This window comes from Manacus candei, unplaced genomic scaffold (assembly GCF_025592945.1).
Source record: "Manacus candei isolate 608988 ecotype Guabito, Panama unplaced genomic scaffold, ASM2559294v1 h1tg000059l, whole genome shotgun sequence".
Classification (NCBI taxonomy): domain Eukaryota; kingdom Metazoa; phylum Chordata; class Aves; order Passeriformes; family Pipridae; genus Manacus; species Manacus candei.
In genome coordinates, this window is record NW_026138107.1 from 224,032 (window position 1) to 241,165 (window position 17,134).

At 43.3% G+C, this 17,134-nt stretch overlaps 1 protein-coding gene across 2 annotated transcripts; it reads right to left on the reverse strand.

The window, feature by feature from the left end:
- Nucleotides 1-1,034: 1,034 nt before the first annotated feature.
- SKA1 (spindle and kinetochore associated complex subunit 1) lies at nucleotides 1,035-16,143 on the reverse strand. 2 transcript variants are annotated; one of them, XM_051803763.1, is made up of 7 exons: nucleotides 16,134-16,143; nucleotides 15,323-15,426; nucleotides 14,522-14,646; nucleotides 13,456-13,547; nucleotides 9,786-9,923; nucleotides 5,614-5,783; nucleotides 1,035-1,509 (listed from the first exon to the last, which is right to left on the reverse strand). In XM_051803763.1, exons 2-7 carry the CDS (start codon nucleotides 15,420-15,422, stop codon nucleotides 1,361-1,363), a joined length of 774 nt encoding a protein of 257 aa, XP_051659723.1. In that variant the 5' UTR covers nucleotides 15,423-15,426; nucleotides 16,134-16,143; the 3' UTR covers nucleotides 1,035-1,360. The 2 variants fall into 2 exon arrangements, with proteins under 2 accessions (XP_051659723.1, XP_051659722.1); XM_051803762.1 differs by lacking the exon at nucleotides 16,134-16,143 and adding an exon at nucleotides 15,963-16,085.
- Between the last annotated feature and the right edge of the window lie 991 nt (nucleotides 16,144-17,134).

The window sequence follows — 17,134 nt, forward strand, 5'->3', positions numbered from 1 at the left end:
CGAGAATATGCCTGAGGGAAAATAGTTTAGAAAATTAAAAACTCCACAGTAACAGACTGAAAGCTGTTAACCAACACCTAGTCAAGCACAAACTGCAATCCCCGCAACAAAACATAAGGAGGTAAAAAAAAAAGGTCATGTAGAAATTGAGATTACCCAGACCAAAACAAGTACTAGGAAAATAAAAATTAAAAAAAAAGAAAAAAAACTGTTCAAGTTTACCCACACCAAAACAAGTACTAGGAAAACAAAAAATTAAAAAAAGAAAAAACTGTTCAGTGATACCTGAACAGAAAAAAAACTTTTGATGAAACTCTCGTGACTTTATCATGAATAGGCAAAACCAAGGTTATGTTGTATACTATAAGGTTTTGGTTTTTAATATCCAACAGAAGGAAAAGGCAATCCCAAGGATCCCAGCCTCCACCTAAGTATAAAAAACCACTGTCAGCGGCAACCACCCATTGGGTGAACACCATCATATAACTGCATCTTGTTTCAGCAAGGAATCAAATGTTTTGAGAACAGCAAGTTTTAATCATTAAGAATAGGTCTCACAGAATCCCAGAATGGCCTGGGTTGGAAGGGACCTTAAAGCCCATCTCATTTCACCCCCTGCCATGGACAGGAACATTTTCCACTAGACCAGGTTGCTCCGAGCCCCGTCCAACATGGCCTTGATCATCTTCCCCAATTATACTACTAATTAAAACATTAGACACCTGTCTCTCAGTCTTGTTTGCCCACCAAGTTCCTTTTCAAGGCTGCCATAACTGTTCCACATGTGGGACCTCTCCTTACAAAGTGCTCACTTTTTGCTTGGAGGTGGTTCCTCTGGGCCTGGCCGAGGCTCTTCTTGCTTCTTCCCTACAACTTTCAAAGTTAAACCTACATAATCACAAAGTAAATGGCACAGGAAGAAAAGTCAACCTGCTGACGCAGAAAACTCCAAAACATACAGTTAGAATAAGAAGAAGAAATATTAAAAAAAGGAAATCTGGAAATTGGTTAGAGGCATTAAGAAAAAAAACCACAAATGCTTCCTTCGAGTAACCCCAGAGTCTTTAATACAATCTCCAACTCATAAACACAAAAATTATTAACATGCAGAGCATTTAACTTTCATGTGCTGACATGAAAATGCGATTAAAGTTACCTGTAACCAGTTGCCTTTCTGGTTTGAATTTGTAACTTACCAAAAGAGAGTAGTTCCCCTCAGCTTTTCAAAACAAAACTCAAACAACCTCAAGGCTGTTTGATACTGCCTCTCTTTCCTCATTCCTGCCTTTCAGGAAATAAGAGAGCTGGAAAGGAGTGCACACAGGCAGAATGTCTCTCTCTTGGGCCCATGGGAAGCTCGTTAGCAGATGATGTAGCGGACCAGGTTTGAGCCGCGAACTTCTCTCACTCTGTGGCAGTGCCTCAGGATGCTCAGGATGCTGTGGAAGCGCTTGTCCAGCTTCAGCTGGGTGAACGCCTTGATATCAGCCTCCACGATAAAAAATTCACCTGGAAAACAAATAATGATTTTGCCAGAGAAAGGACAGGATACACTTTTAAGGTTTCACAAGTTGAGAACGCCACCTTTTCCTAACAATTCCACACACTGACGGAAAAGCTACCATCAGCAGTAGGGAGGCCTCACACTATCTCAGGAACTTTGTTCTACTTTATAAATTTGTCATCAGAAAGAGAATTACCAGCCTTCCCACAAAGTTCAGACACCCTGCATCATCCTCAGGCCCCACTCAGTGAGCTCTGTCTCCCGGCAGGAACTCAAGTTCTGGAATTGGCTCTTTGCAAAAAGGAGGACAGAGCCCTGCATACATCAGAGCCATGCAGCCCACCATTCCTTTGACCTCCATCCGATTTGGAAAAGAGTAGTTTTTCATTACTTAAGGAAATGCAAGAAAAAGACTAACCACAGGAACAGCATCCTCCCTGCAGCCTCTAAGAAAATGGCACAGGAGGGTCCTGCATCAGACAGAGCTGGCAGCTCATGCCTTCTTGTAGCTGATTAACTAATTCCATAAGGAAATTCTCATTACAATTCAGGTTGCCCAGGGCAGTGGTGGAGTCACCATCCCTGGAAGTGTTCAAAAATTGTGAGGATGTGGCACCTGAGGACATGTTTTAGTGGTGAGCATGGTGCTGGGATGGTGGTTGGAATTTGTGATCTTTTAGAGGCCTGTTCCAGCCTGAATGACTCCACAGTTTTAAGCACTCCGTAGCTATATTCCATGGCTGTGATTTCATACTCAGTCTTTTTCCACCGCTCAGACAGGAGATAATTATAGACCTAGTAAAAAGACTGTATATTTAATGCTTCCTGTAACATGGCACAAGGTTTTAACCATGTATCTCCACAAAACTGTAAGAAAGAAAAGCAATCTGAAACCAGGGATGTGCTAATTGAGGTATAAGAAGGAAATGTCCAATTATCTTCAAGGAGGGGAGGTAGAAGGAAGCGACTCCAAGTTTAATGAGAAGGAAGACACAGGAGTGGGGCGTTTCAGCTTGGAAAAATAAGATAGCATTCTCCCTCCTCAATTTATCCTTTAAGGCAGAGGCAGTGACATCTAAGACAAAGAAAGAAGAGGTGCTCCATTAAAGTTATTAGAAGGTCCTTCCAGTTTAACTGAAGAGAATATAGCTGATCCAAGCTGGAAAGCTGAAGCTGCCAGTAAAGGACTAAGGTCCCAGAGTATTTATAAGCATAATGTTCCCCAAAATATTCTTTAGCCAGAGCAGAAGAATAACAGGTAGTGTTTTCACACAGACTGGTCCACTTTGAGAGTTGGTGACACATGTCTAATAGAAAGTAGAATCTTTCAGAGACAATAACTGTCCAAATCTAGATCTCTCCCAAACAGGAAACTATGCTGTAATCTCTGAGCTTGTAACACCACTGAATTCCCATACAGATAAGAAGTGTGAAGTTTGTTTACCAGGAAAAGAAGAAAACCTGCATAACTGCTTAAAATACAAGTACCATTGGATAGAGACCATTTACAAGTTCTGGTAATAGGGCATTAAACCCAAAGTGTTAGGAGCCCAGGGATAACCTGCATACTGGTTAGTCTGTTACATCAGGGGAACACCAGAATGTCCTGAATTTCAGCAAGATTTCTTCTTATATTTGCCCAGAATTCAGGGCTGTAACATTCAGCATAGCAGGATCTTTTTTATGAAGAAGCCAGAGCTGGATGAAGGGTGGTGGTTTGGTCCATGCACTAAACAACCAGCTAAACTCCCTGAATCACCTTACTGGCTGGAATTTACCCTGACAAATCAGGCAGCATCTTTTCTCATCTTGAAATCAGAGAACAGGTCAGCTGGCAATCAGCCCAGGATGGGAAACTCTGGGAATTCTAAGTAGAGGGTCACTCACAGTAGAGATTTAAGCAAACAAATCAATGAATGCACAACTCATCCTGAAAAATGCAATGGATAAAGACATTTAATCATTTTGTGCTGGCCAGATAAGAACTGCCTGACAGCCTGCCAGACCTTTTCTCTAGACTTTCTGGATGATTAGTCACAAAAAAAAAAAACCCTAAACAAAACAACCTACCACACAAACACACATATTCTATCAGATGCTGAATGTCCAACTTCCTAACACAAACAAAAAAATAAGGCTGTCTCTCGGGTGCTTGAAGAAATGAAATACCTCAATCTTTCAGATTTAAAACCCTCAAATTTCTGGCAGAAATTTCTCTCTGACTACCTGTAGCTTTGTCAAGTTGCTAGAAAGGTTTCTTCACTGCTGTCAATGCTCCTGTGGATCATGGAGCAGCATCTCAGGCCTGGGAGGGCCTTCCTAGTGTTTAGCCTGTCCTAGTAACCATGGGCTCAAACTCCTTACTATAGGTCTAAGGACAGAAACAGTTAAACGAAAAAAATGCTGTAAATTAAGAGTGATGAAGCAAGTATTTTAAGAAATCCCAGATTAATATAAGCTATTGTTAGACTGAGGCAAAACATGTCTAGAGAAACCAAACCATTGGAGCCCAAATCAGAAGCTAGTCACATGAAGTTATCCAGCTGCACGTGTTTAGTATGATTTCAATAAAGTCCTTTAAACACTGACCTCTGTATGACACGTGAGACCCCACCTGGGGTCCTGTGTCCAGCCCATTGGGACCCCAATGTAAGAAAGATACAGAGCTGCTGGAGAGAGTCCAGAGGAGGCCATGGAAATGCTCCGAGGGCTGGAGCCCCTCTGCTCTGGAGCCAGGTTGGGAGAGCTGGGGGGGTTCACCTGGAGAAGAGAAGGCTCCAGGGAGACCTGAGAGCCCCTTCCAGTGCCTAAAGGGGCTCCAGGAGAGCTGGAGGACAAGCTAACAACTTTGGACAAGGGATGGAGGGACAGGACAAGGGGGAATGGCTTCCCACTGCCAGAGGGCAGGGTTAGATGGAATATGGGGAAGGAATTGCTGTCTGTGAGGGTGGTGAGGCCCTGAGACAGGTTTCCCAGAGAAGCTGTGGCTGCCCCTGGATCCTTGGAAGTGTCCAAGATCAGGTTGGACGTGGTTTGGAGCAACCTGGGATAGTGGAAGGTGTCCCTGCCCATGGCAGGGGGGTGGAATGAGACAATCTTGAAGGTCCCTTCCAACTCAAACTAATCCATGATCCTATGCTTATCCTATAGGTCTCAAAATAAAGTGACAGGCAGGTCCATCAGATCACAGTCCTTCCCTACAGAAAAGCTGCATTTAGAATCCAGAAGTGAGTGATGTAATCACCGTACTGTAACACTGAGAGTCTTGAACAGCAACAAAACTAAAGCAAGAACAAGTTGCAGTTTGTCATAAAGTGCCTCCTGAGTACACAGTGAGTGCTCAGGGCAGAATGTTCTTACATTCTGTCCAGGCCAAAAACAGGGAGGTGGGTGCCAAGGTGTTGTCAGAGAAAGTTCTTTTTCTGTGAGACAGAACAGAGTTTGCTCCACTCTTTATGTCTGAAATTGGAAGCATGAGGGCATTCTAAGGACATGGTCAAGCTTGACATGTGCAGTACACCTCTCCAGGAATAATTACATACTTGTTCTCAGAAGGAAAGGAATGTCAAAAAGGGGATTTTAATATCAGAGATTTACCGTGCCACATATTTTTTGGAAAAACTAACCTGCAAGCAAAACTTTCTTTTCAATTGAGGGAAAGGTATTTTGGCTGATTTTCACTCCCTCTATGCTTTTAAGAGAAGAAAACTTCTTAAGATTGTCAGATGGACCTGTCTCTCCCACAAAGCCACTGCAGGACAACTGATTAGTCAGACTTCCCAGCTTCAGAACAAATTTTCAATAGTTTATGTCCATTCTAGCTTAAAAACTGAAAACACAGTTTATATGTTTCGTTTATCAAACTGGGAGTTTCCAGAACTTGTAGTGATTCCAAACTTAAATCTTTGTGCACTCAAAGTTTCTGCCACGACACGCCATGGAAATGACGTGTTTTCAGTGAAAACATACAAAAAGTGACCAAATCAGTTGTGGGATAACTCTTCAGTCACAAATACTGGAAAAAAAGTCCAGTATTATTATACTTGTGCTGCAACGTCCAAGTGTTACGAATTAGGTACTAAAAAAGGGGAAAAAAAAAAAAGAAATACCTTTAGTATCTTTAGTTTCTTCTTCTATGAACCTGTTGTAGAGATTTCTGACTGCAAAACACATAGATTTCAAAGGCCGATGCTTGATCTTGTACTTCTCCACGACAGCCTTGTTAATCTCTTGAACAACTGCATTAATCTGATCATACGCTAAACGACCTTTCAGATACCTACAAATAGAAATAAAAATAAAAATCAGTAACCGGAAAGTCGCAAAGTTCCTTGTTTATTTTTCTCTTTCGTCAGCCTTAACTGAACAAGCCATTCCTAGTCAGAGGCAGTTTCCTCCGCTTTGTGTTAATGAATAAATGTAGTAGTTAATTCTGTTCATTTTCTTGATTGTTTAACAGTCTTGAAGGTAAAAAAGCCACGACAAATTCTAAACCAGAAAAACGAAATACTAGAAATCTAAATGAAGTAAAATATATCCAGTGTTTAAGCTGTAAAAAGTCTTTCAAAATGGAATAAAAGTTGCTTTTATAGCATGCCACTTAAACTACAAACACGGAAAAATCAAGTGACTTCACAGAAAACATGGCATGAAATGAAATCTGTTTGCCTAAGAGCACAGCTTGGTTCATACCATCACCACAAATAACCTGCGTTTGATCTCACATTCTTTTATTTGGTGGGTTTTTTTGAAGAACTACCAGTTTTGTGTTGTCTTCTATATTTCATTGTGCAGCCTACTGAGCTGTGCAGGCACCGTTCTGCACCAGTAAGGTCCACTTTTGAACTTTCAGAGCATTTCATAAAACCAGTACTAGAAGAATAAGATCTGTTGATAACAGCCTAGAGGTACAGGAAGCACAGAAGATAAAACCAAAGTGATGTGGAAAAACTAGAACACTGGGATAATTTGCAAGTAAGGCTATTCAGTATTTATAGATGTAAAGGCATGCCTTTAAGGAAAAGGAACAGTGCTGCAAACTGAGAAGCCATTATATAAAAATGAAATCTGAAACCAAAATAACAACACGACCCCCCAGAAAACATGGCAGTAAGAGCCAGGCCAACCTGAATTATCCTGTGACCATCATTCAGTTGCTACAGCAAACCAAAGGTCTTTGGAAAACATACAGAGAATTTAAAGCGGAAGTGGCTAATCAACTACAAGTTCAATATTCCAAACCAGAATGTGGGCAGGATTTTTGTTTTACCACTGCCAACTAAAAGTAAGTGTTTGCTGTAGATTTCAATAACAGTCAGTCCCCGCTGCCAGGTCCAAAGGAGGTGTGTAAAACCTCCCGAATTCAAAGTAACTGCTCTTAGTTCAGACTGAGTTTGAAACTTAGTTGCCACGAAGTTACTCACAGCCAGCTTTCAACTTTATTGATACTTCTTCGATTAATCCAAAGTTGGATGTGCAGCCGCTTTGTAATTATAAAAACGATCTACTTTGCACAGAAATAAAAGCAGCACTGCCACCCCTGAGATGCAGCCACAGCAAAAACAACACATCCTACGACCACAGGAAGGCTTTGCCTGTATGCATTAACTGCTATTTATTGCTCTGTCTGCCTCCCTTAGGCACAGGGGAACGTGCAGAGTTATGAAGGCTAAGCCCAGAGGTATAAAATACTTGAATCTAAATTCCTGTGCTCCCACTATCAATAGACGCTCAGTGAACACACTCAATAAAGCCAAGGGAGCACCTCAACCCATCCTGAGGCTGAAACGGACAAGCAGGATTGGGTTGCCTAAACCTAAGAAACAAGGGCTCTGAGAAGGCCCTCGGGCATCCAGGATGCTTTAGTCTGAAATTAAACTCTGTCAAAACCAAGCGGAATTTTTATTCTGTGCATAACTAAGGATCATAAAAACTCCAGCTGTTTCATGGCCCTCTCATGTTTCTACCCAACCATGGCTGGAAAACCTGTAAATGCTGACATTTATTTCAGTCCATACATACACTAACATAAAAATACAAAGTTGAGAAGTTCCAAATCCAGCCATTTAATTTAGATTTAAAAGAACTTTAAAATCTGCATCACTATTCCAAAACCAGCAAAACTCAGAAATCTTCCTTTAAAAAAAAAACAACAAAACAAGTGACCCAATTTCTTTTTCGAAGCATTTTTTTCCATAGGTATGAAAACCAAAGCACAGTGATGTCCTCCTCAGAGAAGAGCATCAGTGTATCACATATATTCCACACTAAAAGAGATAAACCTCTTAATGGCCACCACCTGCTCCCTAAAAAAATGCTTAGGCTAAGAGAAACATATTCCCTCAAGTTACCATCTTCTGAAACTCGAGAGTTATAATGAATGTGCAGATGCTAAAATATTTTAAGCGGTAAGCATTTTAGAAAGCAGCAAGAATTTCAGACACAGAATAAAGAAAGATTCTTCCTTTGCCTTGAACTCAATGTTAACTGAGACAGATACCAAGAAATTTCCTTTCTCTTCCTCAAAAAAATGCCTTTCTGGAACAGATTTGAAGGGTAATATAATTTGCAAGTCTCTGACCACAGAACAGAATCACACAATTGTTTGGGTTGGAAGGAACCTTTAAGATCATCGAGTCCAACTGTGATCCTAGGTCAGAACCAGTGCTGACCTGGAGAACTGGGATGCGAACCCAACCCTTGTTCATCCAAGGGAATATGTTTGGTGCAAGAAAATTTGGGTCACAAATATTTGCTGCTTAGATTTGATCAAACAGTATGTGAAATCACAAGTACTCCCTCATTCTTGTACTACAACATTGCCAGGCAACAGTAATAGTGGTAGATTAATAGATCTATGTAAATTCATGTAAATCTTCCTCCACAGAACAAACATGCTTTTCCCAGCTGAATAAAATTATTCCTAGAGCTCCACCAGCACAGTCTAAGATGTAACCTCTCTATAAGCCTGCAATGAGCAGGAAAAGGATCCATCTGGCCTCTGTCCCCATCCTCTGTGTCCGTGAACAGCAGAGGAAAACCTTCTATTTTCAAGGATGATCACAGAATCCTGTAGGCTGGAAAAGCCCTCTGAGAACATCAAGTCCAACCCTTTCCCCAGCACTGCCAAGGCCATCACTAACCCACGTCCCCCAAGCGCCACAACTACCTGTCCTGTGATGTGGAAGACCACAGCTTTAACTGTTAAATAATATCTACTTGGAATGGTCTGTGTCTACTTCTCTTGCCAGAGCAGATATAAACACCAAAGACTCCCATGCCCCGGCTTTACGCTCCAATAATTTTATCAGGAGAGATCTACCTAAGGGAGTAAATACAAAAAATACTAGAGGTGATCTGCAGAATAAAAAGTACCAGCTGCATGCTCTTTTAAGAGATAACCAGAAGTCCTTTATCATTAGCTCAACATTCAGGATAAGAAAGAAAATGGACAGGACTCACCAGAAAATTTTGAAAGCTGCAGGAAAAATTACTGGAAAGCCTCAAGCAAAATACAGACTCAAAAACATATTTCATATTGAAACGGGTATTGTCAGGGAACACACTGAATCTAGAGCCTCAATAACAGTTAAGCCTTAGAGAAATTTCTCCTTTTTTTCAGAAATATTTATCCTTGCCCCAAAAAAGCCATTTAAAAAAAGTTATTCCTATATGACAGACTTCAGACAAGGATATCCATTAATCAGGTCCCAATGTTAGGGAAAAATACCCACAGCTTTCTATTGAAGAAATTTGGGAATTTCAGTGCAAAGCGTTTTCTCCTTGAAACAAGTTTGATTTCCTTTGCTATCTGAAAACAGATTGATAAATCAAGAATTGAAGTTCCAGAAACCAATAACTGGATCAAATAAAACCAGCATTTATGATTATTTTTCCTTCTAGCTGTAAACAAACCTTTCATCTTATGAGATCATGGCTCTTTTTTTTTTCTGTAAGTTCTCAAGACAAGAAGAGAATTCACCTGTTAGCTAATAAATTTCTGCTCATACAATTACAGTGACTTTTGCAATAAGAAGTTTGGATTTTAACTGATTAGTTCTGATCTTCCCAATAAAAGGGAAGACTCTTAATTTCATTTTCAGGCTTGCCAGTGCTGCATTTCAACTATTTGGAGCTATTATCATGATGTTTCACCCTGTGGAGTATTTAAAGTTTCAAACCATTTCTGTCAGTCCCAGTTCTGCAAGAGGTCACTTTCCCAAACCTGTGTTTGCCACCCAAATTGATGTGGCAGGGTGTAAGGAAAACCACGCTTACTTACACAGGAACAGCTTCAAATTCTTCTGCCATTATTAACGGTATTTCTTTAATGACTCTTTTCTCTTTTGCAGGTTTCTTAGCAGGTTCAGGTTCTGACACTTTTGTTCGTTCTTCGTGTTTCACAGTTGGCACAGTGATGCTGCGAAATGAATGAATATTAAGTGTATAAATAGCAGATAAGTAGTAAGGAGAATTCCATTACATTATGGAGTCTGCTTACTCACAGATGTAAATCCTAATCCTTCTGTTAAGCTGGATGAACAGAATTAACGATATTCCGCAAAACAGAAATAAATAAAGCAAGCCTACTCCCATTTCAAACTGCATCCTTCAGGTGACTGCAATACAGCTCTTGGTTTCTCTGCTACAGAGACTGCTAGCAGGTGAGTTGGAAGCAGTCCAAACACAGCACAGAGCAGCTCAGAATTCAATGTACCATTACATTTCAGAGAACACCAGGCCTGGCTTTTTATCAGATGAACCACAGCACAGAGCTGCAGATTTGAAATACTTCAGAGCTCTCTGAAACAAGTTCAAATCTTGGAAAGCCTGACTCATCCATTAGTCTTTTGAAGTAAAGAAATTCAACAACATCCAGCAGACTGTGATTTTTTTTAATATTTTCTTTTTTTTTTTTTGCAAGATCCCCAAAGTCAAAGAATTTCCTGCTCTGAGTGGTTATTAGAGCATTATTTTTTCCTCTAAAGGCTCAGCTTAGAGCCTCAAACCCAGAGTAATTTCCCAGCCACCCACCTAGAGGCTCCTTGGCATGAGGACAGCAAAGAGGATGCATTTGGCCGTTGGAGCATATGGACAGTATTGGGATGTGCAACAAAGTTAACTAAAGCAGTACAGAGCTGACCTGGCACAAGAAACTGATCCTCGACTTTGATCTGACCTTCCCATAAGAGATTCTTTTTTGACGTGGGGCCCCACAGCCAGCGAAGGGCACAGCAGTGCCCCGGGGCTGACCCGGGGCTGGGATTCGAGGTGTCACTTGATGTGACACCCCCAAGCTCAGTGTCCCAATCCCAGGAAAGACAAGTGCCACGGAGAGGACAGGGAGTGCCACCTGCTGGACTCTCAAACGGCCTGGCCAGTGACAGGGACGGGAGCAGCCTGACACAACCCAGAGCCCCTCTGAAACCCCAGGCACCAACAGCTAAACCTACTCCGATGTAAACATCTGAAAAACATCTGTTTACATCAGAACAACAACAACAAAACGAATCCTGGCATCCTTGGAGGTAGCAGGGAATGTCAACAAAGAGGAGGGAAAGGGAAGTAGGGGGGATTCTGGGTGGTATTGGAGGTGGGTTTGGAATGGAAGGATAAAAACAAGGACAAAGGGAAGAGAGTTCACATCTTGAAACTTCATTCCTCCCACACTCCAGTCTCCTGGCATCCATCCTACTGCAACAATGGTTCTACACGGTTCCTCATCCCCAGGTGCTTTTGCTTTGTGTTTCCACCCAATCCCTTGACCCTGTACTGCTGCACTGACGTGGTATAGACACAGTTCACCCTGACCTGGAGGATGAGAAGAAAGAACTGACGCTTGTTTACAAAACCCAGCCTTGGCATAGTGATAAACTGCTCTCAGTAAACACCTGGGATACAAGGGCTTTGAGAGACATTGAAGTTGGTTTTTATTTCAGTGAGATTCCTCTGGTAAACAAGAAAAGAAAACCCCAAGAACACAGGAGAGAAACAATAGCTAAAGCCATGAATCGTTCAATTCATCTGCGTGGGTGTTCTCATTCTCCTGGGGATTTCAAGGCCTGTCTCACCAGCCTTCAAGTGCTGGCTCTGCTTTCTGCATTATCTCATGACAGTCACTCAACAGTCCATTAGTACCCCCATCTCCACACACGTGGGGACATAAATGAACAGAAATGGAGGAGGTCAGTGGAGGAAGGTTTGGAGAAGAGGACTGAAAACATATCAGCAGTGATATGGTGGATTCTGATCAATTATGTCCTGTCTTGCACTTCCTTGACCCTCCACTGCACAACATGGTGAACATCAAGAACTGACAAGATGAGGACAAAAGGAGAAAGCATGCTTTGACAAATGGCATTAACATAAAATGTGTTATTCCCCAGGAGAAACCAACAACACACTGACAGTGACGGAACAGCAGCTGTGAGCTGGCAGAGCACAGTCTGTAGAAAATTATCAGAAAAGCTTGGCTGGTTTTACATATGTGGTTCTGTCCAGAACAGGAAGGACCAGCTAAAGTCATATCACAATTAACTTCTTGATCACAAGCAGGACAAGACTGGAAGGGAAATCAACATCCCAAAAGAATGTTTTTGATATCAGAGGTGGCACAATCACTAAACAAGCCTCATTTGCATCTAAACAACTTCCAGGAGCTGACACAAACTTAGGACAAAGGGTTTCCTAAATTAAGAAAGTAGGTTATGACAAAAAAGGCAGAACCCCAGTGGTAATTTCTGAAGGACTTTGATTCTCTCACATACACACAAAAAGTAACATTTAAATTGAAAAGGAACAAGACAGTTCTAGACACATTTTGAGAGACTGTTTCCCAAACTGAGGGCTCATGTCTAAAGAATTGCAATCAGAAAAAGCTCCTGCAAAAGTCATCTGTCCACCAGCTAAGACTAATCTAAGTTTCAATAAAAGCAGTACCTACACCAATGAGAATATTGCTACATGCCAACTAAAATTACATCTAACTTTTCTCTTCTGGAACCCTATTTCCACACACTTAACCTTTTGCTTTGCTGAAATACACCTGAAATGTTTTCAGCCTGAGGCTTGTCTGGTATCAGGAACCAGACCAAGGTATAAAGCTGAGATATTGAGGGCACATATTGGAAGCACTGAATTCAAACAGACTGATAAACTGCCTTCTGACAAGGTACAAGGCTAGAAACAAGTCCTGGGATCCCCAGATATTAAGACTTTGGAAGAAACCCCCACCTGGCATACACTAACATCACTCATAAATAAAAAGCAAATCCAAGAGGCCAGAGAAAGAGCTGAGAAACTCAGTCAGAGTTACAATATCTTAGAAGCCTTCTGAACAACAGCTGCTGTCTCACGTACTTGTGTGCCATTCTCACACCTGAGCTACTTGATTCTGAACAGCTTCTTACCACAGCCCTCTCCAAGGCAGGGGATGTCATGGCTACCTGAAATCAATGCCAGCAGGTTGCTGCAGGGAAAGGAGGATAAAAAACCCCTGATGATAATTCAAAGCCCCTCAGAAAGATGATCAAGTTAGAGGATTTTTTTTAAATTATGTTTGGAAGGCCAGTGGTGAACTTCAGTTCTAGTGACCTAGCATTGGGATCATTTACCCGCCCTTCAATCCACAGGCACTACAGTTATAAAATCAGTGTGTTTGTGATTTTAAAGCAAGGAGTGTTTACATCCATAGAAGCCTTTGCTTTCTACTGCATCACACCTGCCACTGGAAGCTTCCACTGGAACAACTTGCCATTTTATGGACTTCACCTGGTGGATTTTTTAGGGTGGTAGCACAAGCCTGGACAAGAGCAAAATCCAGAATCGATAGATACAACCTTGGCTCCCAAAATTTCAGAGTCAATGCAGAGTGAAAGGAGCAGAGCTCCACAATGCTGCACCCGGACACTGCCAGGAGCAGCCCGACACCCCCATGCTCATGTACCACGTACCAGCTCTGAGTTGGCTTAGGCAGGTGGGGAGGAATGTGTTCAAGGAGGTGCTGTGCTTCATGTAGATCTCTCTCACCAGCCTGCTGGAGCTCCTGAAATTGACATGAGACTTCATCAGTAATCTGAACCTACCGACGTCAAGCATGTAAAATTAGGGCAATTTAAGTTAATTTTCAGCTTTATTAAGAGGCGTCCTTTGCTCTCTCCCTGTCATCTTGCCTCTTTACCCCATCATTTCCCAAAAGAAAGTAGTAAAGCTCAGAGAAACAGAGCGAGGGGTGTCTGCCCTTGTCCTCAAAGTGCCTGAGAAGTTTGAGCAGGCAAATGAAAATCTTTAACAATACACAACTAGCAAGGTCTGGGCAGGGGAATGGTGGTAGTGATGAAGAGATACCACAGCGCACACACCTACATTCCCCAAAGACTTAGCACATGAAGGCACTGCAGACACACACTAGAATAGATAAATACTCCAATTAAACAGTTTTTGTAGCTATTGGAAAGATTTATAAGTTGATCTGCTCTTTAGATCATGGTATCTATTATCATAAAAACATGTTCTCAAGGTCAGTGATAAAGACATGCTTCTAATGGCCTCCAACTGAAGGAGGGAAGGTTTAGATTAAATATTAGGAAGAAATTCCTCCCTGTGAGGGTGGTGAGGCCCTGGCACAGGTTGCCTAGAGCAGCTGTGGCTGCCCCTGGATCCCTGGAGGTATCCAAGGCCAGGTTTTGGATGGGGCTTGGAGCAACCTGGGACAGTAGAACGTGTCCCTGCCCCACGGCAAGGGGGTTGGAAAAAGATAAGCTTTAAGGTTTCTTCCAACCCAAACCATCTGTGATTCTATGATTCCATGTATAAACCTCGAAAAATAAAATTATTAATGTTCATTAGCTGGAGAACTGCTTAATATGCCATCAGTAAGGTTGTTTCAAGCCCCAGTTTCTCTTCTAAGAACGTGCATCCAAACATATCACTGAGGATCTGGAAAAAAACCAACTACACACTTATCAAAGATTCCTTTGAATCTTTTAGTATTTTATGAACAACAACAAAAAATATTACTTGTAGCAAATTCTTCAGTTTTTCTTGCTGATTAACTTCAGTTTCCATTTTATCTAGGAGATCATTCAAGAGCATCATGTCTTTTCCTATTTTACGGACATTAAGTTTGAGGCGTTTTTCTTCACCTGTCAAAGAGAGAATGTTAAGCCGCAAAATCTCCAACAAAAAAAAAAACAAACAAACCCAAAATCCCATTTCCCTCCCCTCCACAAGCAGTGATTACCTACTAAGTCTACACTCCCCAGTCACCATATCCTCCCACCCAGGGGAAGCAGCAAGTCAAACTGTCGTGCTCCACACAGCCAACAGAGCTCATGGAATCATTTCATTTGGAAAAGCCCTCTAAGATCACAGAGCCCAAACATTCCCCAGCACTGCCAAGGCCACCACTAATCCATGTCCCAAAGTGCAATATCCACACAGCTTTTAACTCCCTCCTGGGATGGGGACTCCAACGCTGCCCCGAGCAGCCCGTGCCAGGGCTGGACAACCCTTTCCATGAAGCAATTGTTCCCAATATGCAACCTAAGACCCCCGGCACAATCTGAGGCCACTTCCCCTTTCCCTGTCCCTTGTTCCCTGGCAGCAGAGCCCAACCCCCACCAGTTCCCCCCTCCTGTCAGGGAGCTGCAGAGCCAGAAGGTCTCCCCTGAGCCTCCTTTTCTCCAGGCTGAGCCCCCCCAGCTCCCTCAGCCCCTCCTGCTGCTCCAGACCCTTCCCCAGCTCCGTTCCGTTCTACAGCCCCTCAATGTTTTTCTTGAAGTGGGGTGCAAACCGAACCCCACTGTTAATCTCATTTACCTAATCTTTTTAATTGAAAGGACTTTTTAATATTTGAAATCTTCGCGTTGATGTGTAAGCAGAGATCTCCCATCATTGTGGATGCCATATCCTCCGCCATCACGCTGAAGGGGAACAAAAACAAAGGCAGTAATTTAAGACTACGCACAAAAGCAGAGTTTTCAGAAGGACCCCGATCTGCCAAAGAAGGAAAGGGAACTTCAATGAAGCAGTAAATGCTGTAATTCCCTTATATCTTACTGAATTTTGAAGGCAGCAGGCGAAGCACAAAGTGAGTGACATTAGACTATAAATTTCCCTGAACTCTGGAGATCAATGCAGTGTGTGTTATCAGTGCTGCAACTCTCCATAAAACCGGGAATTATATTGAAGTGTCCACTAATCAAGGAGTTGGAAATTTACTGAAATAAACAAGAAATACCTGCTCTATCCAAAGGACTTCTGTAAGTCTCTCTCAGAGAGATTACATCAGTGATTAATATTTAAAGGTGTGTTTAAAAAAAAATAAAAAGAAAATGTGTTAGCAGAGTATGGAGGCACAAAAAAGAGCATTATATATCGACTACAGTCCATAGTAATAGAATTGTTAGCCCTATTACAGGCAATAATCGATAAAAAAAGGTTATAAAACGTGACAAACCCCTCGCATTTAACGCCGCGGCCCTGCACCGAGCGCTCACACAGCTCCCTCCGGCGGCTCACACAGGGAAACGAAGCTTTTACTTCTCTTTTCGCTTACAACACTATCGAACCGCCGCGCTTTACTAAATCAGCTATTAGACACACCCGCCGCTTTTACCACGCTCCATACCTGAGGGAAGCCGCTGTACTGGGAAGGATCAAGGACACCCTGAGGGGGGACCGAGGTCACAGGCGACGGCGGCGGCGGAGGCAGCGCCCGTTTCTCCTCACGACGCGCGGGACCCAGCGCGAGTCTTCCCCCGGTGCCACCCCCGCTCCGGGCGCCGCGGAGGCCGGAGAGAGAGCAGGGGAGCGGCGGGACGCGGGGAGAGCGGCGGGACGCGGGGAGAACGGCGGGACGCGGGGAGCTGATCCCGCGGGCGATCCCGTTCGAATCTGCGCGCGCTCGGGCGGGCGTTGAGCGGGGCGGGAAGGGCGCGTGCGCGGCAGGAGGAGGGAGGAGCGTCTTCCCCTGAGGAGGGAGGAGCGCGAAGGGAAGGGCGAGAGCTCTCGAGGGGAGCGGGAGCGCTTGCTAGGAGCTCTTTAAAGACACACAACGTGGTTTGGAAAGGACATAACTGTTTATTCTTGCGCGGGGTGCAAGGCGGAGGTTTCCACAAAAGCCGCCAAAGCGTAAAAAGTTACTTCTATATAGTAAAAAATACATGAACACGCCCTCCTAATACATAGTCTCCGCCTGCCTGATGCATATTTATTTGATGATGTAATCCTACGCGCTGCTTGAAACACAGAAGTTCTTTCCTTCATTAAGCAACTGCTGTTGCAGAACTTATCTGACACCGTTAGTTACGTTTGCAAAAGGCGAGGAAATTCAGCCCGCGGACAAGACAACTCGATTGGAGCGGCAGGGGAAGGAAGGGGGGAAGGCGGGAGCTCCGAGCAGGAAAGGGCGGGAGGGCGGGAAGGGATGGGCGGAAGGCTGGAGCGCTGAGGGAGCAGGGAGAGAAGGGCGAAAGGCGGGAGCGCTGAGGGAATCGGGAAAGGCAGGCGGGAGCTCCGAGAGGCGGAGCGAGGGGAGGCGAGATCCCTGAAGGGAGAGGGGAGGGAAGGCGGGAACTCTGAGAGAAGCGAGAAAGGAGGCGGGATCGCTGAGGGAAACGGAAAGGGAGG

Excerpts from the sequence above, each read along its gene's own strand:
- SKA1 (XM_051803763.1), bottom strand. The coding sequence starts at position 15,422 with ATGGCGGAGGATATGGCATCCACAATGATGGGAGATCTCTGCTTACAC. Across the intron at positions 5,784-9,785 it reads GAATTTGAAGCTGTTCCTGT|GTATCTGAAAGGTCGTTTAG; the intron begins GTAAGTAAGCGT and ends TTCTATTTGTAG. Across the intron at positions 1,510-5,613 it reads AGAAACTAAAGATACTAAAG|GTGAATTTTTTATCGTGGAG; the intron begins GTATTTCTTTTT and ends TTTGTTTTCCAG.